The sequence below is a fragment of the Rosa rugosa genome, chromosome 1 (assembly GCF_958449725.1).
Source record: "Rosa rugosa chromosome 1, drRosRugo1.1, whole genome shotgun sequence".
In the NCBI taxonomy this organism is placed as follows: Eukaryota; Viridiplantae; Streptophyta; class Magnoliopsida; order Rosales; family Rosaceae; genus Rosa; species Rosa rugosa.
The window spans coordinates 27,508,756-27,535,970 of record NC_084820.1 but is presented as its reverse complement, the minus strand read 5'-3'; the positions used below and the strand labels follow the sequence as shown (position 1 = coordinate 27,535,970).

General features: G+C 43.2%; 1 protein-coding gene and 2 long non-coding RNA genes across 3 annotated transcripts; 2 read left to right on the top strand and 1 right to left on the bottom strand.

The window, feature by feature from the left end:
- The first annotated feature begins 11,147 nt into the window (after window positions 1-11,147).
- Window positions 11,148-14,148, top strand: LOC133724486 (uncharacterized). Its single transcript, XR_009853734.1, has 2 exons — window positions 11,148-11,255; window positions 12,685-14,148. It is a non-coding gene; the product is annotated as an uncharacterized LOC133724486 (long non-coding RNA).
- Window positions 13,314-15,110, bottom strand: LOC133724487 (uncharacterized). Its single transcript, XR_009853735.1, has 4 exons — window positions 14,877-15,110; window positions 14,559-14,628; window positions 13,719-13,819; window positions 13,314-13,562 (listed from the first exon to the last, which is right to left on the bottom strand). It is a non-coding gene; the product is annotated as an uncharacterized LOC133724487 (long non-coding RNA).
- An 8,351-nt stretch (window positions 15,111-23,461) lies between these two features.
- LOC133725417 (uncharacterized) lies at window positions 23,462-26,919 on the top strand. The gene is made up of 3 exons (XM_062152678.1): window positions 23,462-25,974; window positions 26,061-26,121; window positions 26,263-26,919. Exons 1-3 carry the CDS (start codon window positions 23,462-23,464, stop codon window positions 26,917-26,919), a joined length of 3,231 nt encoding a protein of 1,076 aa, XP_062008662.1.
- Window positions 26,920-27,215: the final 296 nt, after the last annotated feature.

Here is a 27,215-nt window from a genome sequence, read left to right as displayed (position 1 = left end):
TCCATGTATGGCGGAGGTGCATACAGAATTCATAATTGTTGATTGTCTCAGCTCATATAATGCCATCCTCGGACGACCGGCGCTCAATAAGCTTAAGTGCATTATCGCCGGATACATGCTTCTCATGAAGTTCCCCACACCTAACGACACGGGCAGTGTGAGGGGAAGCCAGCAGTTGGCACGCGAGTGTTATTCAACGACCATGGCACGGTCAGTACACCGCCATGATGTCCTGACAGTGGGAAACCAGGCACCGCCACCGAATATTTTCGAGGATCCTAGGGATGAGGAAGAGAAGTATGTAAGGAAGGAGCCAGTCAACCCGGACACATCTTTGAAAGTTGTCTGCATCTCGGAAGAACACCCTGAGCGGACGGTCCGCATAGGCGCCCAACTAGACCCGGAAGTAGAGGCAGAACTCATTCAATTCCTACGTCATAACGCCTCCGTCTTTGCATGGTCCTACGCGGACATGCCAGGTATCTCCCCTGAGATTATCACTCATAAACTGACCATCAAACCCTCTTTTTATCCCATCAAACAGAAGCGGAGGGCCTTCGATGAGGAAAAATACCGGGCAATCGGAGAAGAGGTCGCCAAACTCCAGGACATTGGATTCATCCGCCAAGTCATCTATCCCCAGTGGATCTCGAATTTGGTGATGGTCAAAAAGCCCAGCGGCAAGTGGCGGATGTGTGTTGACTTCAAAAACCTCAACAAGGCATGCCCAAAGGATAGTTTCCCGCTACCCCGTATCGATCAGTTGGTCGATTCCACCGCCGGACATGAGCTCCTCAGCATGATGGACGCTTTCTCCGGGTACAATCAGATCAAAATGCACCCCAGCGACCAGGAATGCACAACCTTCACCACCGACAAAGGCCTCTACTGCTACAATGTCATGCCTTTCGGTCTGAAGAACGCCGGTGCCACTTACCAGCGGTTGATGAACGCCATGTTCGCGGAGCATCTGGGAAAAATCATCGAGGTCTACGTGGACGACATGCTAGTTAAGAGCATAAAGGCCGGCGGACATGTGGCAAACCTCAGGATCATAGTAACCATTCTCTTGGCCTATGGTATGCGCCTCAACCCGGAAAAATGTTTCTTTGCAGTCACCGCTAGCAAATTCCTGGGATACATTGTCAGCGAGCGGGGCATCGAGGCTAACCCAGACAAGGTCCAGGCCATCCTTGACCTGGCAGACCCGGAGTATAAGGTGCACGTCCAGTGCCTCCAGGGCAAGTTAACCGCCCTTTCTCGATTCATCTCTCGACTCACTGACAAGTGTGCCCCATTCTTCAAACTCCTCAAAACAACGCACAAGAAGGTCATCGACTGGAATCCGGAATGTCAGGCGGCGTTCCAGGGCCTGAAGGAATATCTGGCGGCAGTCCCTCTCCTCCCTGTCCCTGTCCAAGGAGAAACCCTATTCATATATCTAGCGGTATCTGCATCAGCGGTAAGTTGCGCAATTGTCAGAAGGGAAGGCCAGGATGAGCTCCCGGTTTTCTACGCCGGCAGAGGCATGAACGGAGCAGAAACAAGGTATCCTCCCTTGGAGCAACTGGCCCTTGCACTTATCGTTGCCGCCAGGCGCCTCCGCCAGTACTTCCAGGTACACACGATCCATGTGTTAACCAATCAACCGCTGAGGCAAGTGATGCAAAACCCTGAACACTCGGGGCGCCTCAGCAAGTGGGCCATCGAGCTCAGCGAGTTCGACATAGAATACAAACCAAGAACCGCCATAAAGGGCCAGGCAGTGGCGGACTTCATCGCTGAACTCACCGAACGTCAACCTGAACCCGGTGTAGAGATGGTACCCGGAGCGGAAGTGGTAACCGTCGGGGAGGCAAGTCCCCTCCAGTCGGATTGGAACCTACATGTGGACGGATCCGCCAGCGCCAAGGCCAGCGGCGCCGGAGTCATCCTAACAGGACCAGGGGGACTGAACGCGGAGTACGCGTTGAAATTCAACTTCAAAGCTTCAAACAATGTGGCGGAGTACGAGGCACTGATTGCCGGTCTACTCCTCGCCATTCACTCAGGGGCTGACAACGTCAACATATTCAGTGACTCTCAATTAGTCGTTAACCAGGTCAACGACAGCTTCCAGGCCAAGGACCAGCAGTTAGCGGCATACTTGGGATATGTCAAAACGTTGCTAAAAAAGTTCAACTTCCACACCATCACACAAATCCCCAGGGAAAAGAACGCCAAGGCTGATTCCCTCGCGAGACTGGCAACCACCCAGCCACATCAAAGTCCAGCGGACACAAAGGTGGAATGCCTTGACAAGCCAAGCATCACAAAGACCCTAGCAGAGATCTTCAACATTGAAATCAACCCCAGCTGGATGGACGAAATCACTGCATACAAGCGCAGCGGCACACTACCAGAGGATAAGGTCAAGGCACGCCAAATTCAGCGGAGAGCAACCCGCTACAATATCCAGAATGGCAAGCTTTACCGCCAGGGGTTCACTCACCCCAACCTCCGCTGTTTAACCCCGGAGGAAGGAAAGCTCGTGCTGGCAGGAATCCACGGCGGGGAGTGCGGAAACCACTCGGGCGCCAGATCCCTGGCCAATCGTACAATGCGACAGGGCTACTTTTGGCCTACGCTTGGTGAGGACGCCCGGCAGGTGTCCAGATCTTGCCATAAATGCCAGCAGTTCGCCGATCTCCCACATGCGCCGGCGGAACCACTTTCAGTCATCATCGGTCCATGGGTCCACTCTACATGGGGCCTCGACTTGATGGGAAAATTCCCAACCGCCAAAGGACAGTTCAAGTACATCATTGTCGCTATCGACTACAACAGCAAGTGGATAGAGGCAGAGCCACTAACGGCCATCACTACCGCCAAAGTCATTCACTTCCTCTGGAAAAACATTTACTGCCGCTATGGTGTCCCACACACAATCATTACAGACAACGGCACACAGTTCAACAATGAGGAACTCATTTCATTCACCGCCAATCTGGGCACCAAGATGAGCTTTGCCTCTGTCGCCCACCCCCAAACCAACGGCCAGGTCGAAGCGGCAAACAAGATAATCAAGAAGCTGCTAAAAAAGAAACTCGACACTGCCAAGGGCTTGTGGGCGGAAAAGCTTCCAGAAGTGCTATGGGCCATCAGGACGACTCCATCCTCCGCCACTGGTGAAACCCCCTTTTGTATGACGTTCGGAACAGAGGCCATTCTGCCTGTCGAGGTAGCTCAACCCACCGCTCGGGTCGAGTGCTACCACCCAGAGACCAACGGCGATGGCATCAACCTGGACTTGGACCTCCTAGAGGAAAAACGACACAAGGCTCATGTGTAAAACCTGCAAAACAAGCAACGAGTATCGCGTTTCTACAACGCCAGAGTCAAGGCCCGGAACCTCCAACTGGGGGACTGGGTAATGAAGGAAGTCATTCCAGCACCAACAAAACTCCGCCCAACTTGGGAAGGTCCATATAAAATAGTAGAAGTCGTTAGCCCAGGCACCTTCTACTTAATGGACAAGGATGGCGTCACTACGACCCACCCTTGGAATACCGAACACCTTCGGTATTACTACAAATAGTCATGTCGCTACCCAGGAGCATCTTGACTTAGCTAAATTTTTGTTCAATATTTAGCTAAGGGAAGCTACCCAACGGGTACATCCCCACTTTTGTTAACACTGACCAGTCAGTTATCAATGAAACGAGGAATTATTCAAACCATTGTTACCAAGTCTAGCACTAAGGGCAGCTGCCAACGCCAGCAATCGTCAGCGGACCTCGTCCGCTACGCTGTGCACTTGGACCAATCTTAATTCCTTTAATTTTTCATTGATTGCAAAAGAAAATCCTTAAGTCAAACTCTAGCGGTATAGACATATCATCACACAACGTCAAAAATTCCATACTTCATATATTCAGGGCTGGGACTCCCCACCCAAAAATTGTTCCTTACATTCAAAAAAAAAAAAACAAAAGTACATATATTTTCAGCCTCAGCGGCTACACAATCAAAACAGAGCACGTCCGGCATGTCAGGGGTTGGCCCCGGCGTCGCCTACTTCGGACTGCGACGGCTGTCCGCAGCTTGTTTGGTCAGTCCCTCGAGTGGTGGGACTTGGCGTCTCTATGGTCCCATCCGCCGGAGTGTGATACCCGCTGCCTGAGCTGCCGCCACCTGCTGGGGGACTGGGTACTGGCGGGGGTTTCTTCGTCGGCGCTGCATTTTTTGCTTGCGGCGCCTTGGGCAGGGACGCCTTGGCCCAATCAATGGCACCCTTCGCTCGCAACATCTCGACATTCGCCAGGACGCCGGCCTTCGCCGCTTCATTCATCGCGTGTTTGTATTCCGCCGACTGCTTGAAACTCTCCACAGCGGCGGCAGCGGCTCGGCTTCCATCGTCCCTCAGCCGGGTCACCTCACCCTCCAGTCTCTTCACTTCCCCTTGCCTGGCGGCAGACTCCCGCTGCAGGATATCAATTTTCTTCTCCTTGGCAGCCACACGCTCTTGCAGCAAGGCCTTGTCTTGCTCCAGCTGGGAGACTTGATCATTTCGTTCTATGTCCCGCTGGATGGCCACGTCTAGCTTGCCTCGAGCGTCCGCAGCATCACAGTCCGCCTTCATCAGGCGTCGCTCCACATCCGCCAGCCTGTCCTTGGCCTCCGCCAGCTCCCTCTCAAGCCTCTTAACCTCCTCCCGGAGCTGTCCCTCAATTCGGGGTTGCTTGGAGGCCGCCAAGAACATTTCGTTCAGCCCAACCGCCAAGTGCCCAAAGGCTGAGCTAAAGGGCGACTGCTCGATCGCCGTTGGCCGCGTCATCCCTGCCAGACCGCCGAACCCCAACCGCTCGCACAAGTGATAGAGAAACTCCCGGTCACTGTCGGTCATGAACTCGGTGAAGGCAGCGAAAGAGTCCAGATCGCTCACGGGCATCTCTCTCTCAGCCGTCACAGGAGCCTTCGACGGATCTTGTCGGCTCCTCTTCTGCCTGTGGACCTCGAGGGTCTCGTCATCATCCTCCTCCCCGGCCGAATCACACTGGCGCCGCCTCCGCAGGATCGACCGGGTATCTCCAGTGGGCGCAGCCCTGGTCCCCTTCGGCAGTTGTCTACCCACCGCGGTAGCAGCAGCCCCCACTGGCGCCACGACTTTTTCTCTCTGTGGCCCACGTCGAGTGGCAACCACTCTTTCCTTCTGCGGCCCGGAAGAGGATCCCTTTTTTCCCCCGCCCGCTTGTCCATCCGCCTGCACGCTGGGCAGACCGTCGGCCCCTAGGTGAGAGTGGTGCGGCATGGGCAGCGTCACCGGAACCTCGGATGCGCTCACCTCCAGCGTCTCCGGGTTCACAACTGTCATCTGGGCCGCCTCGCCTGAAGCATACATTGTCTCCAGGAAGTTCTCTATCTCCGCACGGTCCATGGCTTTGTCAAAGGCGTCACGGCTCGCTTTGTTGCCTGGCGGAGTCTCTGAGAACATGCAAACACCTGTCAGCTTTAACCAAGTTATCAAGAGATACAATGTGGCGGAGGTCTCTTACCAATAGCGCGCGTTAGCTGCTGATCGACCAACAGCTCCCAGCCGGTGAGGAGACGGAAGTCCAGCAAATTGCGGTTCTTCCAACAACCTTTGATACGCGCAACCCGGCACTCTTCCTCACGCGTCAGATTGTAGCGCAGGCCCGCTGTAAAACAAGAGACAAGGTGTCAGTCAAACGATTGCAACATATATACCATAAACCGCCAACTATGTTCAGCGGAGATCGACGGACAACCTTGGATTGGCTGAAACTCCGACTTAATCCTAAACGTCGGCTCCCCCTGGTTGGACTCCGCTTGATACTCCCACCCCGTCGTTGCCACGCAAAACGTCCCCCGCCAGTAGGACATCGAATCCCTCAAATTCTCTATCAGCATGGGCGCTCCCTGCCAGCGGCTCAAATTTACTTGCCCCCTACAACCTTGGCGATTAACGTACACCAGTTCGTAAAAGTGCAAAACCTCCGCCACCATCGGCCCCTCGCACCCGGATAGCCGCCACAAGGAGTTCATCGCCAGCATCAACCGCCACATGTTGGGACAGATCTGCCCAAAGGCGACGCCAAACTCGCACACCAGGATCTGGAGGTTGGGTACAAGCGGCAACGTCACTCCTTGGCGGAATATTGCCTCGTGAACGGCGGCGAACCCCGCTGGAAGAATTGAGGCCTTTTCGTCCGCAGTCGGTTGACAAAGTTTCACCACTCCCGGCAGCCGGTATGTCCGTTTCATCCGGTTGACTGCGGCGGCAGTCATCCGCCCTCCCGCCTCGTCGACGGGGGTCCCATCCGGGAGCACCCACGCCGATTCTGTTTCCTCCCCCGTCACGTTTCCCCCGTCAGCAGAACCACTGGCGGCACTATTACTTGCTAGCCGCTCCTCACTCCTCTCCCGCGCAGCAGCTTCCTCACCCGCCCTAGAACTCTCCGGACGCGACGTACGGCCCATGACAACTTCCCAGGGTATGGTTTGCAGCGGCTCGATGTCTAACGGCTCTGGCAGTGAGGTTCCTGCACGGGCAGACGGACGCAACGAGTCAATAAAAACCCTATCCGCCGCACTAATTGACACGTCAGACCCGGAGTCCTCACTGCTCGAGATCTCTACGACGTTGGCCATCCCAAAACCCTAAAACCCAAATCAGTTAGCCCACAGAAGGATCTAACCTATCCCTATATCAGGCATAGCAAAGCACCACGAACAGCTACCCAGAAAATACCAAAACATGAACAAACCCCCCCCTCAACCCAGATTCAACCATCTAGCAAAACCCTAACTGTCAACTCTCTGTCAAAGCACCGTAACCTACCTCAAATCTCATCTTACACCCCCGACGAGCATCAAGAAACCCAGTTCACACACCAATCCCAGACACAAATACCAAACCCACAAATCGACAAAAACACAAAACCGAAGAGAAGGATAACCCGAACACTAACCTCAGTCGTGAACTCGCCGGCGTACTGATGCTCGCTATGCCCCGACGACGGAAATTTTCGTCTCTCCGACCACGAGAACTCCACCAACGCACGGCACTCTCTCTGCAAATCTCGGCTGGGCAGAGCTTGAAGACGACAAACAGTTCGAATGGATTTTCTGATCTCCCTTCTCAATACGTTCCCCCCCTTTTATGTCAACGTCAGAGGCTTTTGGGCCGTCCGCTAGAAAACGACATCACACCCCAGCCGTACACGTGTCCCCTGTCCGCACTAACCCTCCGGGTTAACCGAGGCGTCGCCTCGGTTACGAAATCCATCATTACTCGCATTAATGACGAGAAGACGGCCGGACTGAGGAGACGCGTCTCCACACGCTAACCCTCTAGTTATTTGCCACGTGTCAAGGCGTATCACGGAAGCAATCCGAGGTACGCCCTTCTCCAAGTAACGGTCTCCGCTGAGCGAAACCCCGCCAGCGGAACTTCTCACTTGTCCTCTCCAAGTGACGGTCTCCGCTGAGCGAAACCCCGCCAGCGGAACTTCTCACTTGTCCTTCTCCAAGTGACAGCCTCCGCTGAGCGAAACCCCGCCAGTGGAACTTCTCACTTGTCCTTCTCCAAGTAACGGTCTCCGCTGAGCGAAACCCCGCCAGCGGAACTTCTCACTTGTCCTCTCCAAGTGACGGTCTCCGCTGAGCGACACCCCGCCAGCGGAACTTCTCACTTGTCCTTCTCCAAGTAACGGTCTCCGCTGAGCGAAACCCCGCCAGCGGAACTTCTCACTTGTCCTCTCCAAGTGACGGTCTCCGCTGAGCGACACCCCGCCAGCGAAACTTCTCACTTGTCCTCTCCTAGTGACGATCTCCGCTGGGCGGAACCCCGCCAGCGGAACTTTTCACTAGCTATTATTTACGAAGTCTCCTAAAAGCGGCACTTCTCCCTTGTCATCATACAAACGGGGCACCTTCCGCTACGCACCTCTAGCGGAAACCTCTTTTATCTGGCAAGTCGCGTACTTTATTCAGCGCGGTACCGCTCAATAAAGTAACGCCAAGCACGTCCACTGGACGCTGTTTACTGCTATGAACCAGCGGGGGGACTCCCGCCAGCGGCGGATCCCGAGGCCACGCCTCATTCTGACAAATGACCGCCACGCGGCATTACAGTCAGATTGTCCCTACGGGACACGGGGACTAGTCAACAGTCTACGACGACCCTGATCAGGTACGTTGACCCCCGTCACTCGGGTACTAAAGATTGGGTTCGCTACCCAACACCCTCTGCTCGGTGCAGCTCCCCCTCACCAAACAAATTTTGCGACCATCCGGAGGTCCATCTTAGCCGGGGAGTGGGGGACTCCCTGGGGGGCCTAGCAGGGGCCCACCCGAAAGGGTATAAAGCGTTTGCTCAGTAATATCCATGGTTGACAACGCACTGACGCTAATTATGCTTTTGCAAAAGTCTAGCGGAAGAAAACGCTTCAAACCGCCGATCAACTCCCCAACCAAGATTGCCCTCCTTGACTGGGGACTTGGGGGACTTGTACCTACATGTACGTTACAAAGCATAATTAGCTATAATCAGACACACTCATCGTACCGCCAGAGATACCAACTACCGTCAAAGGAGTAACCCACAGATAGGCAGCCAGGCGGGCCATGGCCTGAGCACAAGAGTTCCCCGGGATCAACGCTGACGCGCCGCCACGCACTCTGCCAAGACGGCATCTGTTAACGTTAGTGATCCGTGGGGATCTCTAGTTAGCTATAAATAAAGAAAGAGAGAGAGAGATTGACACAAGATGTATAGTGGTTCGCCTCCGCATGAGCGGGAGACTACGTCCACTTGAAAGCTATACTAGTGTGTCGAGCCTTGCGACCTAACAAGATTACAAGAGGTGTAATGAATGTGTTGAGTTGTGGGAGGAGGGCATTCCTTTTAATAGATGAAGGAATGCTCTTTCTCTACTTGTTCTTCGATGTGGGACAAGTACCCACATAATTCTAGTCTAGAAAGCCTAGAAGCATGTAGAAAGTCATGTTGTGGCGGCATCTTGGCAAGGGCGGGAAGGTGGCTTCCCGGTGGCGGATTTGCGACTTCCGAATACCGCCGCGTAGCCTGAACATAGGGCTACACAATGTATGTCTTGGTTGGGCCTTGCCATGTCTTGTGGATGTCCCAAAGTGGGTGTTACTTATGCTTGGTGACGTAGTAAATACTCCATATTATTGGAGGTATGTACAAGTCCCCGAAGTCCCCAAGTAAGAGGAGCTTCTTGGTTGGGGAGTTCAAATTATGAAGTCATCAAGCATAAGTAACCGGGCGGCACGGAGCCCCTACAGCATCAGAAGCTACTGGAACTGGGAAACTGAAGCATATCAGTCCCACATCGAAAACAAGGAGAAGATCAGACCTCTCCTCACCTATAAAAGGTCCTCTCTTCTCTCTTCATTATTACGCATTAACTACTCATTTATTACTGTGCTGCCTATATATCAACTGACTTAGGCATCGGAGAAGTGAAGACCGCCCAACGCGGTCTCCCTCTGACGCCCTGTCTTTCATTTGGCAGCCAGCAGGAATCACCAAGTATACAGAGTAGCGGTCCGCCCGCCGGACCCGCGTTAAACGAAGGTTTGGCTACCGCCAGACTTTGAGCATTAACAGAAGCGCAACCCAGAAGAGAAAATATTAGAGAGGAGAGAGAGCAGGAACGGAGCTAAAATGAGGGAAGAAAAAACTAGATCTTGTTCAGGTTTGAACTCCGAAGGGGGGAGAGAGAGAGAGAGAGAGAGAGAGAGAGAGAGAGAGAGAGAGAGAGAGAGAGAGAGAGAGAGAGAGAGAGAGAGAACTAGATCTGGTTTTAGGTCTGAACTCGAGTCTCGATAGAGATTAAAGGGAAAGGGGCCTTGTGTCTATTGAGCATTCGATCAGCTCTTCACTGATCCGACGGCTATCATAGATCACCATAGCTGATAAAAGGATTAAAAACATGTGTGTCAGCTCCTCTAGATACTTACTAGCAAGAGAACCCGCGCGATGCCGCGGGATAGTTTTCTTTCTATTTTAATTTTTTTATGTTCGGTTTTAAGTTTTCGGTTCAGAAAAAAAAACCAAGATGTATTTAAATGAAATAAAAAATATGCGCTAAACGAATTTTTCAGAATTTAGTTTACATTGTATGAATCTAATTGAAGCATGTACAAAGCGTTAATATGAGCATTATATCTTTACAATAAATTAGGATTATAACGTACAACAAAATTATTTCCAATTTGTACATTATTTTTTATTACAAATTTCGTATCATCATGACGATGTCTATATATTAAAGGAGCATTTGTTTCAAATATAGTATTTGTATTACACTGATATATCAAGCCTCCTTTTCTCATAGAATAACTTCTTATGAAGGTCAAGCATCTGTTCATAGTTAATAAACTGAAATGCACAACATGTTCCAATAAGGTCTAAAGTCAAAAGACATGGATTCAAGAATCTATTTTAAACAACAAATAAAAATATAAAGTAGCAAAACCAAGGAACAGCAGCAAACTAATGAAGCACAGGCTACTTTGCATAAAGTTTTTAAAAGGTGAACAAAACTGCAACAAAATCATCGAATTAGTTATATACTTATATATGGATGAAAGCTAATCTCGACACAATATTCTTATAGGGCAAAGCAAATGAGACAACAAAAAGGGGGGAAAAAAAGGAAAAGAATAACTCCAGGCTGAAGCGGAATACACTATAAATAAGATCAAACAAATTCAATCATAATTATATACAAATGATAATTAAGTGTATCATTAATCAAAACACGGACCACTTAATCAGTTTAATTTCAGAACAATAATCTAGAATCAAAAGTAAAAAAATAGCTACAAAATAGCTAGACCAATGACCCTGAATAAGGAATAAAAGATTAAAACCAATTGAATGACACTGAAACTGAAACTATTTAGCCTAAGAAACCATCAACTAAATTAGCTAGGAAATACAGGTAGAAACAAAGCATGATACTATAGTGTGCATTTGATGAATAAAAAGAACTAAAAAGAAATCAGCTATACTTTACCTAGAAACCAATTTGTAAAGTAAATCGAGAACATATACTAATATCAAAAATATATATCAGCATGACAATTGAAATTAACCAAAAAAGCACAACAATAACTTCTTTCAACAAAATGTGAAACTTTATGCAATGAAGCATGTGCTTCATTAGTTTGCTGCCGCTTCAAAAAAGCTTTCCCCATCTGAAACAACATTAACACTGTCAGTGAGTATCTAAGAAGCACCGATACGGGTACCAGTACCCGGATACTGTACGGTGCGATACGGCAAATCTTAAATATAATAGGATACGGGTACGAGAAGGATACGTCAATATTATATATATATATATATATATATATATATATATATATATATATATATATATATATATCTTCTTGGGTGCGGACGTCCGTACCGTGCCGACGGTACGGATTTCCCGTTTTCCCCCACTTTCCGGCCACATTTTCACATCTTAACCGTTCAGTTTTTAGGTCATAATGTATAGATCACCTCTGAAAAATTTCAGCCAATTTGGTGATCGTTAAGGCATCCAAAACTGCAATTTACCATTATAAATACGAACGGTTCCGGTTGGACAGATTCAGTCCGTTCGTGTAAATTGCAATTTTGGATGCCTTAACGATCAGCAAATTGGCTGAAATTTTGCAGAGGTGATCTATACATTAGGACCTAAAAACTGAACAGTTAAGATGTAAAAATGTGGCCAGAAAGTGGTCGAAAACAGGAAATCCGTACCGAAATTTCGGTACGGACGTCCGCACCTGAGAAATATCCTATATATATGTATATATATATATATATATATATATATATATATTTTGAATAAATATATATATATAATTAGAAGAAGAAAAAATGTGAATATACATCTATCCAATAAAAACAAATAAGTCAGTAATAATTAATCCAACAAACACTTGCAGATATATCAGCCATGTTATCTTTACCAACCATGTCAATTTTTTGTCTCCTATCTCTCTTCATCAAGTCCCACATTCACTATAACCTTGATCCCTCCGTCTCTCTCACGAGCATCATAAAAAATGAGGTCCAAGCCTCAATGTGGCATCAATCTCAAGACTTCTCCTCTTCTGCTCCTTTCTCCTCCTCTTCCTAATCTTAATACTCAGATCAAACCTCTCATCTCCTCTGAAAACCCCATCTTCATCATCCACCACGATCTCAGAAACCCACCTTTCAAATTCAACTACTGATCAACCTCAAGTCCCAAAATGCCCATCACTTGAATGTACCCGAAGTGAGTCTGATTGAAGCTCCAAGCTCCAAGCAAATCGAAGAAGAGGAGAAGTCTGATTGATCAAAGAAGAGGAGAAGTCTGGATCAAGCTGCGACTTGCGAAGAAGCGGAGAAGAGAAGTACTCGGTCAAAGCAGCGCTGAGATCTCGATCTCGATCTCTAAGTCTTTTGTTTTTTTTTTTTTCTCTTTCTTTAAGGGTATAAAGTCAGTATTACCCCCGCGTATCTAGTTTATTTACATAATTACGTATCTGCATAGGATACGGACGTATCCAAACCGTATCCAAATAGGATCCGCGTATCCGAGCGTATCGTACCCGTATCCCGGATCGATACGGGATACGAAGCCAAAATGGCGTATCCGTGCATTGTAGGTGAGTATAAAATCCTAATAAATTCGGAGACCAAATCCAACAGTACTAAATATTAAATGTGAATAAAATCAAAGTAAAAACTTATGGTTTCAGAGTTTTCCATTAAAAACCATGAACTTAAGCATTTACTAAACAATGAAAAAGATAAAATTCATGTTTGTTGACAAACATATGAATTTGTAGTAAAAGATGAAGCTCTATCATATTGTTAATAAAAGAGCCTAGATAGAATCAAAGGTACATGCAACTAAACAAAATATTATGATGAGGAGAGAAAAACAGGACATTGTATTAAAGGGATTATGATCTAAGCGGCCAAAATTTCGTTGAAAATTAATGTAGCTTTGTGTGATTTGCTGGTTAATGCAATAGCAAACCAAAACGCTTGCATAGCTACAGCTTAGTTAATATCCCTGTGTTCTTTTTGTTTGGTCTTATGCAGGTATTACTTATGTTCGGATCTTATAAGTTCTAGTTTCCCTTTGTTAATAAACAGAAACACATGAGAAGCTCCCAACTAATAATCATCATCAGATTAGCCACAAAAGATTGGAAATATAATTTGATAATGCATATGAACTAAAGGAATGTAGAACAGTCGAAATTAGGAAAGAAAAAAAACTGTCAAAAGAGAAAAGCAAAGGAAATTAACAAAAAAACTATTCTACAGAACATTAGACTAAACATCAAATTAAAGGAAAAGAAAAGGCCACTAAATGCCCATTCAGTTGAATTTGAGTAATATGAAGCGATAAATAACCAATTAAAGAGATATGAACTACTTACCATTCCAAGTTAAAAACATCATGGCAAGAGCTGCTACTGTACACAATCCTGCACCTGATAATGATGCTTCTGTCAAATCTCTTGCAATTTTTCTGCACATAGGGCAAGCTGTAGTATATATATTTTTTAAAGTATCAGGGAGAAGTCAAATTTTACAGAAGAAAGTTTATCCCAGGTTTATTTATATATCTACTTTTTTCTTCTGTTTTCAAATAGACACACCAAACCTCAGATCACTATGTAGATACCTCAAAAAAAGAATCAGAACAGTCCCTCTGCCATTGATTCTACCAAAGCGGTCTCTGAAGACTCGTCACACTTGTTGTATCTTGCAATAATTTGTTTCATACTGTAAAAAGTTGGAACAGACGTATAAAATGACTGAAAAAATTGTTTAGCTTCTTGGTTTTATAATGTATAAATTCGCAAACAGAGAGCTGCTTTGTGTATCAGAATGAAGAAATTGACAATAAATGTATAACTAAGTGATAGAAAATGTAAAGACCAAAATATAATTACAGGTATAAGGGGTATAGAAATGAGGGGTATGTAGCTGGCCTCCATCACATTAACCATTCAGGATGCTCAGTTCACTAATACTATTGTTTCTGACTGTCATCAAAGCTTGTCATTCTCCAATATTAGTCACTTGATATAGTGTCTGATTTTTTTTTTTTTTTTTTTTAATATCTACATATGGTCATTCATTCCTATCACTTTGCTACAAAAGTAACTGTGAATGACCTGAGGTAAAATATAGTCACCCTTCTAATGTGATTTTGGTATCTATATTCAAGCGCATCTTATTGTACATGTTGTATTAGAATGAATTCAGTTGGATCAAGTTTGTTTCTTGACATTCATAACCAATATGAAAAAAATGGCAGAAAAATAAAGGAAGAATTCAGAATTTCAATCAAAAGCTCAACACTTGTGACAAAATTTCAAAACAGAAACTAATTTATTTAAAGACAGCAAAATATAAACCAGGAATACGTGTAGATCATTGCTAAGGAATCAGAACTGTAATAGTACATCACATAATTCACAATTAATCAAGATGCAAGATCGCACATAAAGGATGATACCTTGAAAGCAGACTGAATAGATGAGCAATACAATTGACCTTGCTACTGATAAACGGTATCTGCTGATCAGCTGCCAAACAAAAATAACTACTTTGGTTATAGTTAACGTCGTGAAACACAGCTTGCATCATGTTTTAGACATTGGTCCAAATAGCGATAAACATAGGTAGAAATTTTAGTGACTTTATTAAACATAAACACTTTTCCGCTCGATTTTGACTGGAGCTGATAGCGGAGAATTGAAAATAAAGTGAAATCATATAGCGATTACAGTAGTCATTTGTTAGATAGAACGATGATACGAAATACGACGCTTACCGAGATTTTCCTGATCTTGATTTTGACTGGAAGCCTGTTGTCCGTTAACAGGAACTCTAGATAGCGATGGAGGCTTCTCGAATGCGACAGATGCTGGGTTGAGGCTTATATATACCTGCTATTTCATGGCAAAACGGTAATCCTAAATTCAACCCCTTTCTACTACTGTTTGTCCCATTCTAGTATCTGGAAACATCACGAAAGTTTATGCTCTTCGGACTGTATAATGACTTCAGCTTCATTTTTCTTTTCAGGAAAAGAAGGGCAAAATGGACTTTTCTCAACGATTATGGCAGTCTGAGATTTTGTGGGTGAAAATCAAGGGCATAACCGTCACTCCACTGTTACATGAATAGTTGTGAACAGTTAACTCATCTTTCATATATAGTATAATTTTACAGTTTTGACCCCATTAACAGTGTCATATGGATTAAACAATTAATACTTTGCATCTACTGTGTACTATACACACTGATGATCAGTGAGAGGGAAAAAAAACTCACCAATCTTTTATATCAGTGTAATACTATTCATTTTGGCACTGATGATTTTTTAGTGGCTAAAAAAAGGGTGCTAATGGGGAAATTTTTTGTAGTGACCCTTCCATCGAGGACTCTGTGGAATCAGAAAGAAAAGTAGCTAGGGGGAGCATCCTCACTTCCACCAAGTCATGCGCCTCCATTATCCTGAAGCCTATAGTTGGGAGAAAAATCTTGCAGAAAAGTTTAAGCCAAGAGATAATAACAGTAAACATACTATACACATAGATTAGCACAAGACTAGATTTCAGATGTACAAAATGTGCAAAAACATCACAGAGGTACGAACTCGGTAGTTAATATATGTCTAAACGTATAAACTTGTCAACTCCCACTTCATGTTGATTTATAAGGAAAAAAAGTTCTCAACTACAACATCTGAAAAAAGAAACCTTCATCACAACATGCATCATCTGTCTGCTTAACCAGCTCAAAGACACAAACTAAAGGAGATTGGGAGAAAATGTTTTTCATTTATTCTCATATGTTTCCACTTATATACATGACTGATGATAAATCTAGATCCTAGAGCAATTACAATGAGTAGAATCAATACAATTAAGATCTAAGATTAAGCAATTTACAACTAAGGAATATTGATACTGATGATTGATAATCAGAGAAATAAAGATGGCAATCAAGGTGACGTAAATGCAATTCGTGCTAGAACCATGCCCATAGATAGAAGGGCTAGAGAAAGTACCGTGGCTATTGGGGCGATTTGAGCCTAGTTGAGGTCCAGGGAATGAACCACGGCTCCGAGTTCCACCATGCCAACAGGGTGTTTGTGAGTGAGGAGAGCAGTGGTGGTGGATTCCAAGCCAACAAGAGCATGATTCTTCAAGCAACTTTCAGCTCTCAATAGCAATGCCTCAAGAGCATCAGAGGTAATGGGTTTTTCACGGGCCTGAGTAGAGCTTATAATATTCTCATATAGAGGTCCAACATTATTAATAATAATGTAGATTAAATCAGAATCATCAACATAATGGCCAGATAAGGCAAGAGTATCAGCAATTTGATTAATTTTGTCCAAATAATCAGAAATGGACAAATCACCTCGAGTTGTGTGGAGCAGATTTCTGCGAAGTTGGAAAATTCGATCGTGATGTTGAGAAGCACAGCACTTTGCTAATGATGTCTAGATGGTGTGCGAGGCGATGGAGCATGAGACGGTGGCAAGAACAGAAGGTGTGAGGGAGTCATTGATCCATCTAAGGATCATTTGATTAGTAGCCATCCACTTTTTGTATGCTGGGATGACCGTCTCAGTTAACTCACCAGCTTTATTAATGAGAAAGGCCGCGTGACAAGGTTTTTTGCCATTAACGAAACTCATGGGGTTGTGACTCTTGAATAAGGGTGTTATTTGAGCTAACCACAGAGAGTACGTAGTTAGTTCAATCAAGCTTAATGGTGAGGAAATTGGAGGTGCGGTGGTGGTGGTGGTGGTGGTGTTATTGGTGTCGGTGTTGGTGTTGGGAGTGGCAATTGGATTTGGAGGGAGGAAACAAAAGGAAAAAAAAAAAAGGATGTAGGATGTCCTTTAGATATATAGAGGCTCTTGATACCATAAAGGAGTTTGGGAGAAAATGTTTTTCATTTATTCTCATTGATATGTTTCCACTTTATATACATGACTGATAAATCTAGATCCTAAAGATGCGCAATTATAATGAATACAATCAATACAATTAAGATTTAAGATTATGCAATTTACAACTAAGGAATATTGATACCGATGATTGATAATCATAGAAATAAAGATGGCAATCAAGGTGAGGTAAATGCAATTCATTGCTGTGCATTAATGGATTGATTATCACAAACATCTCCTACGTACTTTCATATCATTCGATCTGCCTAACAAACTCATTCCAACCTTGAGAGAACCATGTTAAGCGATAGTCATTAATCCACATCACAGACCACAACCTCTTTGAAACTTGAAGCTTGGATGTGCTTTTCTTTCTCTTGATGTAATCTTTCATAAAGGTACTTGGTATATGCTGCAAAGGTTAATTAAAGGGTCCTTGACCCAAAGCACCAAAATGAACAAAAGTTATCCTACTTACCCCACTAACAGATTTTTATTCTCACTAACCCAATTTAAAATAAAATGACAATTCTGCCCTCCACCTAATTAAACAACAACTTTATGCCACTCTCCTTTTTCATTCGATCTCTCTCTGTCCTATCTATCTCTCTCTTCCCTCTCTCTCTCTCTCTGTGCTCTGTTTCTGCAAAGGATGAGAAGCCGGAGCCGGAGGCAGAGCCGCGCCGGAGGCGATTTCGCTCACCTCTCTCTCTCTCTCTCTCTCTCTCCAAAATCAAATCCCGATTTCGCAATCCTCCGATCTCAGCCGGCCATACAAACAGTGGCAACTCTCAGACCAGCAGAGGTGGGTTAGGATTGCGACGATCGGAGTTCCGCCGAGGTCGAGGAGGAAGGCGACGTAGGGGATGAGCGCGACATTGACTCTTGCTCTTCCTCCCTCAAGATCGTCTTTGCCAGCGTCCATTAGACGTTTGCCCAGATTCTGTTGCAGCACGCCCAAGCTCGGCCGGCGCTGACAACGACGACCATACGACGTCTTCGATGGCCTCCTGGACGCCTCGCCGTCTCCTTGGCGTCGCCTATAGCTTCCTAGACACCGCTGGTGCTCGACCCAGGCTATGGAGGAGATTGGTGATTGGGTGCCCAAGTAACGGGACAAAAGGATAGAAAAAAAAAGTTTTGAATGTCTATTGCCCCCTAATAGACGTCTATTACCCCTCTATTGGAGGGCAATAAACGGCTATTGGGGGCAATAGACGTTTTGAATTGATGTAATCTTCTTGTTTTTTTTTTTCTGTAATCAAAGTTTTATTTGTCTAAATTTAGGGAGATAAGTTCCCATTCTGGCAACTGAAAGTCCTATTGGGGGGCAATAGACGTCTATTGGGGGACAATAGACGTCTATTGGGGGGCAATACATGGCTGATAGTCGTCTATTGGGGGGCAATAGACCTCTATTGCCCTTCTATTAGGGGGTAATAGATATCTATTGGGGGCAAAAAAACTTTCCGGTGAGATTTTCAGTAAATTCCGGTGGACGGTGCCAGTGACCGGAATCCGGCGAAGTCTCCCATGGTTTCTCTCTTCCATTTTCTCTCTCTCTCTCTCTAAGTAACAAATGAGTGAGGGCAAAATGGTATTAAAAAAATTAAAAAACAAAAAAAAAATCTTAATTGGGTATTAGGGAAGACCTCCTTAGAGTGTTTTGGGTAAGGGGGAATTAAAAAAACTTAATGGGGTAGGTGGGAAAAAAATCTCTAAAAATGGGGTAAATGGACAAAAACCCTTAATTAAATAGGTAAATTAGTGCATACTGTGGACCAAATTGATGATGACCAAATAAAGAAATAAGCTAGAGTATAACAGCTCAAGAATCCAAGATAATTGATGAGGGACAACAATATTTCTCTGCCTGGTAAGGACAAAAGTTTCATAGAAGGAGTAACAATAGTAGTTCTCCAAATACTTGTGAGAGTTAAAACAAAAAACTGTATCAATATGTTCTTTCTAATCAAGTTTGACTTCTGCATATAACCATGCCAGTGTAGATAAACTCCATGCTCTCAATCATTTTGATCCACCGAAAGACCGAATGAAACTTATTTATTGAGAAGTTAAAATCCAGATATGGATGATTACAACATTATTTGTGAACAAAGTTATCAAATGTGGGGTACATTCGATCATGTTCATACCACAATTCCTTTGAAAAGAGTTCTACAGCAAGAATGCTTTTGTTGGAGAGGAAAGATCCCATATTAACAGTGACAAAAGAAAATATAACTTATAAGTCGGTGGCTCTTACCCAATTATACCGAGGCCTTTTGTGATTAAAACACAACACCTATCGGGTGGTTAAACTAGGACAGTATTGGTATAATAGTGAGCCACGGGCCACACTTGTTATTGTTTAACATGGTGTCAGAGCGGGTCCCTCTCAATTGCGTCTCCAATTGTCATGGGCCTGAATTTGGGTTCCTTATATGGCCATCGAAAAATTCCAATTGGATTGTTACCAAGTACCCGATGTAGGCCTTGGATTGTTATGTTGACCAAGTTGCCGAGATGAGACATGTGTCCCAATTTCTAATGTGGAATTGGACTTGTTAATTGATTGCGCATGCAGACCTAGAGTTACGTTGCACGTGATGAGGCGTATTGGAAAGGAAATATCTCACATAAGAAAAGTGATAAAAGAACATATAACTTATAAGTGGGTGGCTCTTACCCAATTGTACCGAGAGTAATGACAAAGTGATGATTAATTGATGGTTGTGTGAGGGTGAAAAAGAAGTTTATGAAATTGAATATGGTGTCTAAAAATCTAACAATGTTTAAGGAAAATAGATAACAAAGAGATTGTAGAGAGAATTGTCGTAACTTTCATTGATAATAGGAGCCTCTATATATAGAGGATACAAGTACATAATCTTTGAGTACAAGGAATCCTATTCTAATTAGAACTAGGAAACAAGAACAAACTTTTCCTATTAAAATATAAAGTAATCCTAGTTTGGTAAGGCACACATAAATTGAATATCCTTCAACACTCCCCCTTGTGCTGTCCAAAAATGATGTCACCTTGACATCCTACCGCTTCTAGTGTTGTCTCGTTAAAAATCTTGTTCGAGTAATAAAAACCCCTTGGGACAAAGACAACCTCGAGGAGGAGAAAAAGAGTACAACACGCCATTCATTCTTCGAGATCAAACATGTAGACATCATGTCTCCCCCTCATGTCGAGATCTCCCCCTGATTGCTACAATCATATGAGTTCGGATAATTTATGCATTCTGATAATCTTCACATGTTTCTCGAAAGTGGATTTAGGTAACGACTTAGTGAATAAGTCCGCTACATTATCTTAAGAATGGATTGGATTCACTTCAATCTTTAGAAGTGTTTGTTGTTGCTGATATAAAAGAACTTAGGCAATATATGCTTGGTGTTGTCGCCCTTGATGAAACTTTGCTTCATTTGTTCAATGCAAACTACATTATCCTTATAAATGCATGTAAGCTCATCTGTAGTAGACTTCAAATCACAAGTTCTTCGAATATGTGAAACTATGGACATTAACAATATGCATTCACCAACTACTTCATGAAGAGCAAAAATCTCTGCATGATTCGAAGAAGTAGCGACAAACGTCTGCTTCGTAAACCTCTAAAATACCACGGGGCTTCCTATGATAAAGACATAACCAGTTTGGGAACAACCTTTGTGAGGGTTTGAGAGGTACCCTGCATCAGCAAAACTCATCAAAACATCACCATCATTTTGACGGATGGAGGGAGGACGCCGGCCACCCTTAGTGGCAGCGGAGGTGACGGTGACCTTTGGGCCTATGGAGACCGATTCCATTTTCTCTATGTGGGGTGATAGGAGCATTTTAATGCGACATTTTAAATGTTATTTCCTCATATTTACTTAGTTTTTTCCTTAAATAAATCCTTCTTGATTAGGAAAGTTTCCATCTTTAGAAAGTTTCTATTTTTAGTAATTTTAATAAAAGTTTCTATTTTCTAGGTACTTTGGAGCAAATGGAGAAGAAATGAGCTTAAAGGCACATGAGAAGCAAGGGAACGTTGGAAATGATAGAGGAAAGGCACAAGGCACTAGGCCAATAACCTCAATATACAACACTTTTTACACAACGAAAAAAAAAAAGATGTTGTGTGATGATGGAAAGTCAATCACACAACATGATTAAGAACCATACGTTGTAAAAGGCCATAAAATTTTTGGTGTTTTTATGGAGAAGGTGATTGCACAACACTGATAAGAATATTTTGTTGTGTGAATGATAAAAAAAAGAGTGGCAGATTTCCCTCCTAGCCTAACACAAATTTGGGTCCAAATATCTACTACATTGTACAACATCATAGTTATACCTGTTGTGTGATAGTAGCTTGCAAATTATCATACAACAGCTTTTGACTTTCTGTTGTATGATTAAATTAGATATTATTGGCAATTTGGGATGTGCCTCCAAATGCTACTCATTCTCCCTCAGAACTTACAATTTTGGAAAACATATATGTCATGATTTGAGAATCCTACAACATAAAAACTTTATTTGTGTTGTCTGAATGAAACATGTTTAACCTAGCCCCAATACTATTGCACATAGCGCGGGAACTTTCCCTCCTTGGAGCCTAAGCTGAAATTTAAGTTGTACACAATCAGACAAAAGAAGGGGATGTGTTTGTTGTCTGATGCATTAATAAAAAAATAAAAAGAGTGTTGGAGTGACAAATTGACTAGGGTTTGACTTCAACAAATTAATAACACACCAACACCACCGGCCGTTTTCTCACACTTAGACAAAATAACTTCTACCAAAAACCAAAAACTCAAAACACACAACCTCTCACCAGCCCCGAACCACCACCGTATCTCTCACCATTTTCAATTCACCACTGTATTCTCTGATCAAAACACCATCATCAGCAGCCCGCAGCCTCTCCTCAGTTCGATTTTGGACGGTCTGATTCTACATCATGGATTGGGGTTCGATTTGGGTTTGATTCTTCTCAGTTTGATTAGAGTTCGACTCAATTCGTATTGGGAAGAAGGTGGAGGAAAAGGGGGTTTCGATTAGGGTTCTTCATTTTGGGGATTTCTGGGCAACTCGATTTAGGGCTTTCTCGTAGTAATCGATTTGGTGAGTTAAACTTTCTCATCTATTCTTTGTCTTTGTTTAGTATGTTTGTTTTCGGCTTCTTCAGTTAAGGTTATTTGTAGTTTATATATTGGGATTTCTCTGAGTTATTGAATATTTTGTTTGAGAATAGATTTCATCAGTTGTTCAGAAGGTGAGAAGAAGAACTGGAGCCGCATCTTTTAGAAGAAGAACTGGGGCTGAACTTCTACAAAATGGGTCTCTGAGAAGAAAAAGGCATGTGCTTCTGTTATATGTAGATTTTGTAATAATAGTTGAAATTGTTTGCACAGCAATGCATGTGAGGTTGATTCCATGAAGTTGGATAATGTCATAGAGAAAGAAAACAAAAAGCATATATACACCTTTGCTTCTTTTTCTGAACTTGCTTGCCTTTCTTGATAATATTCTTCTTTCATGTTTGAAAATATTTCTCATATTTTATAATATTGCTAGAAATATTTTATATCAATGAAAAGAAAATCGATTGTTTTCTTAGTATCATCATTTGCATGCAGCCTAGAATTTTCACTCTTGAGCAATTTATTACATCAATATTAAGAAGAGGAAAATCTGTATGTTTTCTGGAATGTTTGTAACTTGTAACTAATTCCCACTCATGTTGTTGTTTATGGGAGTGTTTCAGAAAGAGGTTGAAACTTATACCTTTTTAGAATGATTTTTTTAAATAGGGAGCTGCGGGGGGCGCCGTAATACGTTAGATAGAGTTTTCTTGTTGGAGTGCTACTATTGCTGGTTGTGCTGCTATTGCTGGAGTTGGAAGGAGCTAGCTTGACTGGTGAGTGTTGCTTGACTGATATTCTTTGCCTTTGTTTTGTTGAATGCATTAGTTGAAGCTGGAATGCATTTGCTGATATTATGAGTTATATTTGTTGAAGCTGGAATGCATTAATGTTCTGTGTTGTGATGGTTTTATGCATCAAGTAGTTGCTTTGATTTTCAATATGGTGTTTTCCAAAGAACGCGTTTGTATAAGCTATTAAGCTTGCATGGGATAATCGATCAGTTGGGGGAGTGGGGATATACTATTACTGATTAATTAAGGAGAACAGGATTGTGATATAAAGTGTTTCTCTTTGACTCATATTAAAGTATGTTTTGGTTGGTTTCTATTTTTTTTTTTTTTTTTTTTTGAAAAGGGGTTTTGATTAAAGTATGTTTTGATTGGTTTCTGTTTCTCAAATTGAGCAGCTTTTTCTGTTTTTGTTAGGATTATGGAACTGAATGAATGCATGTAGGATATGTCAATGGGGTTTTGTTGATAGATGACTTAGTTTTGGTTTGTGTTTTTATTTTAATGTAGATGAATAGGTCATGGATGCATGCTGATAGGAGGTCTTATGAATATAAGTTAGGGGTGGCAGAGTTTTGTGAGTTTGCTTTGAGAAATGCTAGAGACTCTAATCGTATTTGTTGTCCTTGCACAAACTGTGGAAATGTGAAAGATTTTTCTGCTAAAGTGATAAGGGATCATTTGTTTGTAAATGGGATTGACACGGGATATGAGAAATGGACAGAACATGGGGAGGTTGTAGTAGAGTTAGGATCAGATACGGATAGTGAAAGCATTGATGAAACAGAGTCTAGTGAGTCTGACACTGTTCAGGGCAACATGGGGGCAGATTATGAAGTACAATTGGATAGTGATGTGGACTTGGAAGGTGATGAGGATGAGCAGCTTTCAAGTGAGTGTAATGAGTTCAGGAAGTTTGTTGATGATGCCAACAAACCCTTGTTCCCTGGTTGCACTAGGCACACCAAGATGAATGTGATTGTGAGGCTCTACAACTTGAAAGCAAAGCATGGTATGAGTGACGCGGCTTACTCGGACTGGCTGATTGCTTTTTCTGAATATCTTCCCGTAGGAAATGATATACCATCCTCTGTTTACGAAGCAAAGAAGACTTTGAGTGCATTAGGAATGGATTACACCAAAATACATGCCTGCCCTAATGACTGTATTCTCTATAGAAAACAGTTTTCCGATGACATTGTCTGTCCTACATGTGGTCTTTCTAGGTGGAAAGTTTGCAAAAACGGTCAAGAAAAAGAGGGAGTGCCTGCAAAAGTGTTGTGGTACTTTCCTCCTATTCCCAGGTTCAAAAGAATGTTTCAATCAATTGAAACATCAAAGAATTTAATTTGCCATGCTGCCGAGAGAAACAAGGATGGCTTAATTCGTCATCCTGCAGATTCAGCTTCTTGGAAGTTAGTAGATGAAAAATGGCCAGCCTTTGGTAATGAACCACGAAACCTACGACTTGCATTGTCGTCAGATGGATTCAATCCCCATAGTTCTTTGAGCAGCAAGTACAGTTGTTGGCCCGTAATTTTGGTAACCTACAATCTGCCTCCATGGCTGGTAATGAAAAGAAAACACATGATGCTTACCTTATTGATATCAGGGCCTAAACAACCGGGAAATGATATTGACGTTTACCTTGAACCGTTAATAGATGATTTGAAGTTATTGCGGGAAGGAGTGAGTGGAGTTTATGATGCTATTAGGAATGAAACTTTTACTGTTAAGGCTTTACTATTCTGGACAATCAATGACTTTCCAGCATATGGTAACCTTTCAGGGAGTATAGTTAAAGGCTACAATGCATGTCCTATTTGTCTTGATAAAACAGAACCGACAAGGTTGGTTCACGGAGGAAAGATGGCCTACACCATTCATCGACGGTTTTTAGGGAGACACCATCCCTATAGAAAGCAAAGGGCTGCTTTCAATAACCGTCCAGAACATTCACCAGCTCCGGTTCCATTGACCGGAGAGGAACTGTTGAGAAGGTTGGAAGAAGAAGTTCCACAATGGCATTACGGGAAGAAATATCCTCCTCCTCCTTACAAGGGTGCTGAAGATCAAACAAGGCCTTGTTGGAAGAAGAAGTCGATATTTTTTCAGCTTGAATATTGGAAATATCTCCCTGTTAGGCATTGCCTTGATGTCATGCACATTGAAAAAAATGTGTGTGATAGTCTAATAGGGACGTTGTTGAACATTCCCGGAAAAACAAAGGATGGACTGAAGACTCGGTTAGATTTGTTGGAATTGGGTATAAGATTAGGATTGCAGCCTAATCTAGATGGTCCGAAAAAGAAGCGGTTGCCATTGGCAAGCTGGAACCTAACAGTAGATGAGAAAAAATGTATGTGTGGCTGTTTTAATGGCATGAAGGTTCCTGAAGATTATTCATCAAACATTTCCAGTCTTGTTTCGATGGAGGATTTAAGGCTGACCGGGCTTAAATCCCATGATTGTCATGCCTTAATGCAACAATTACTCCCTGTTGCAATCCGAGGTGTGCTGGAAAAACCTGTTAGAGTTGCTGTAATCCGGCTTTGCATGTTTTTCAATGAAATCTATAGTAAAACCATAGATGCTTTAAGGCTGCCAAAAATCCAAAGTGATCTGGTAGAAACTTTATGTGAGCTTGAGAAGTATTTTCCCCCTTCGTTCTTTGACATAATGATACATTTAACGGTCCATTTGGTTAGAGAAGTTGAATTATGTGGACCGGTTTGTTTTCGGTGGATGTTTCCTTTCGAAAGATATATGAAGGTGTGCAAAGGATACGTGAGAAATAGACGTCTTCCGGAAGGGTGCATTGCTGAATGTTATATTGCTGAAGAAGCGGTTGAGTTTCTAGCTGAACTTTTCTTCGACGACAAGACTGTTGGCATTCCAGAGGCCCCCATCACAGATGACAAACCCACCTCAGGTGCTACTGTTATGTCGGTTTTCGGCAAGGATTTTGACCAAGCTCATTTGTGTGTGCTTCAAAATACCGATGAATTCAGAAGCTATTTTGTGTAAGTCACTACCCCTTTATTTACAGTTTTGCATATTTTCTGCTTCTATTGGTTTTCCTATTAATAATCACTGATTTTGTGTGTAGGGAACACAAGGAGTATTTGAAAAGGGAGTTTCCAAAGTACAAAAAAAATGAAAAGTGGCTGGTCGATAAACAAAACCAGACTTTTGCTGATTAGGCGAAGGAAAGGGTAAGTAGTTTCAGTTTAATTGAAGTTTACATAGTAGAGAATTGTGTGTTTAGTGATTGTGAATAGCTTGTTTTAAACATTTTCTTTATTTTGCAGGTTGCTTTTCAACTTAATGAACCTGGTGCTGATATCCCTGAGATTGTGAGGTGGCTAGCAGATAAACCAGGGAATGAAGTACCAAAGTTTAGCGGTTATAGAATAGGGGGAGTGCAATATAACACAAAGATGCGCGATGATCTTCGTACTACACAAAGTAGTGGGGTTTACTTGGTTGCTAAGACACCTCAAGTAGCTAGTGCTAAGGATAAAAATGTGGTTATTGAAGACATGAGCTTCTATGGGGTTATTGCTGAAATATGGGAGCTTGACTATGATCATTTTAGGGTTCCGATCTTTAAGTGTGATTGGGTAGAGAATGAGAAGGGTGTTCGAGTAGATGATCTTGGGTTCACTTTGGTGAATTTAAATAGGAAAGGTCATGTAAAAGACACTTTTGTCTTGGGAAAATGTGTGGAGCAGGTCTTTTATGTTCAAGACCCTATAGATCATAGGTGGTCAGTCGTATTAAGTCCCCCAAAGAAAGATTACATCGATTCTGTTCAGGTTGATGATCAGCTTGGGGAGACCGTTATTTCCCACCCTCCAATCGCAAGTACAATGCCATCTATCCATTCACTGGATGACTTGATCGATGAGGAGCCAGTGGGTTACATGCGTGTAGGAGACGAGGATATATTAGTTGATGGAGAATAGAACAGTTTCATTTATCTGTATTTGCTTTGGTTTTTGTTTAATTTTTTTTTTCTTGGTGATGGTACTTTGGAATTCTGAGTTATTGTGTCCTTTTAACATATTCAAGCAAACTAAATTCGTATTTATCCTACTGTTTATTTATGGCTTGTGCTACTTATTTGTCCTGCAATTCCATAGTTTTATTATTTGTTTCGATATACTACTTCTGAAAGTATTGAAGTCTAATGTGCCTTGTGTGTGTGTAGATAATGGCCTCATCAAAATCTGCAAGTGTAGCGAAGAAGTCAAAGTCCAAG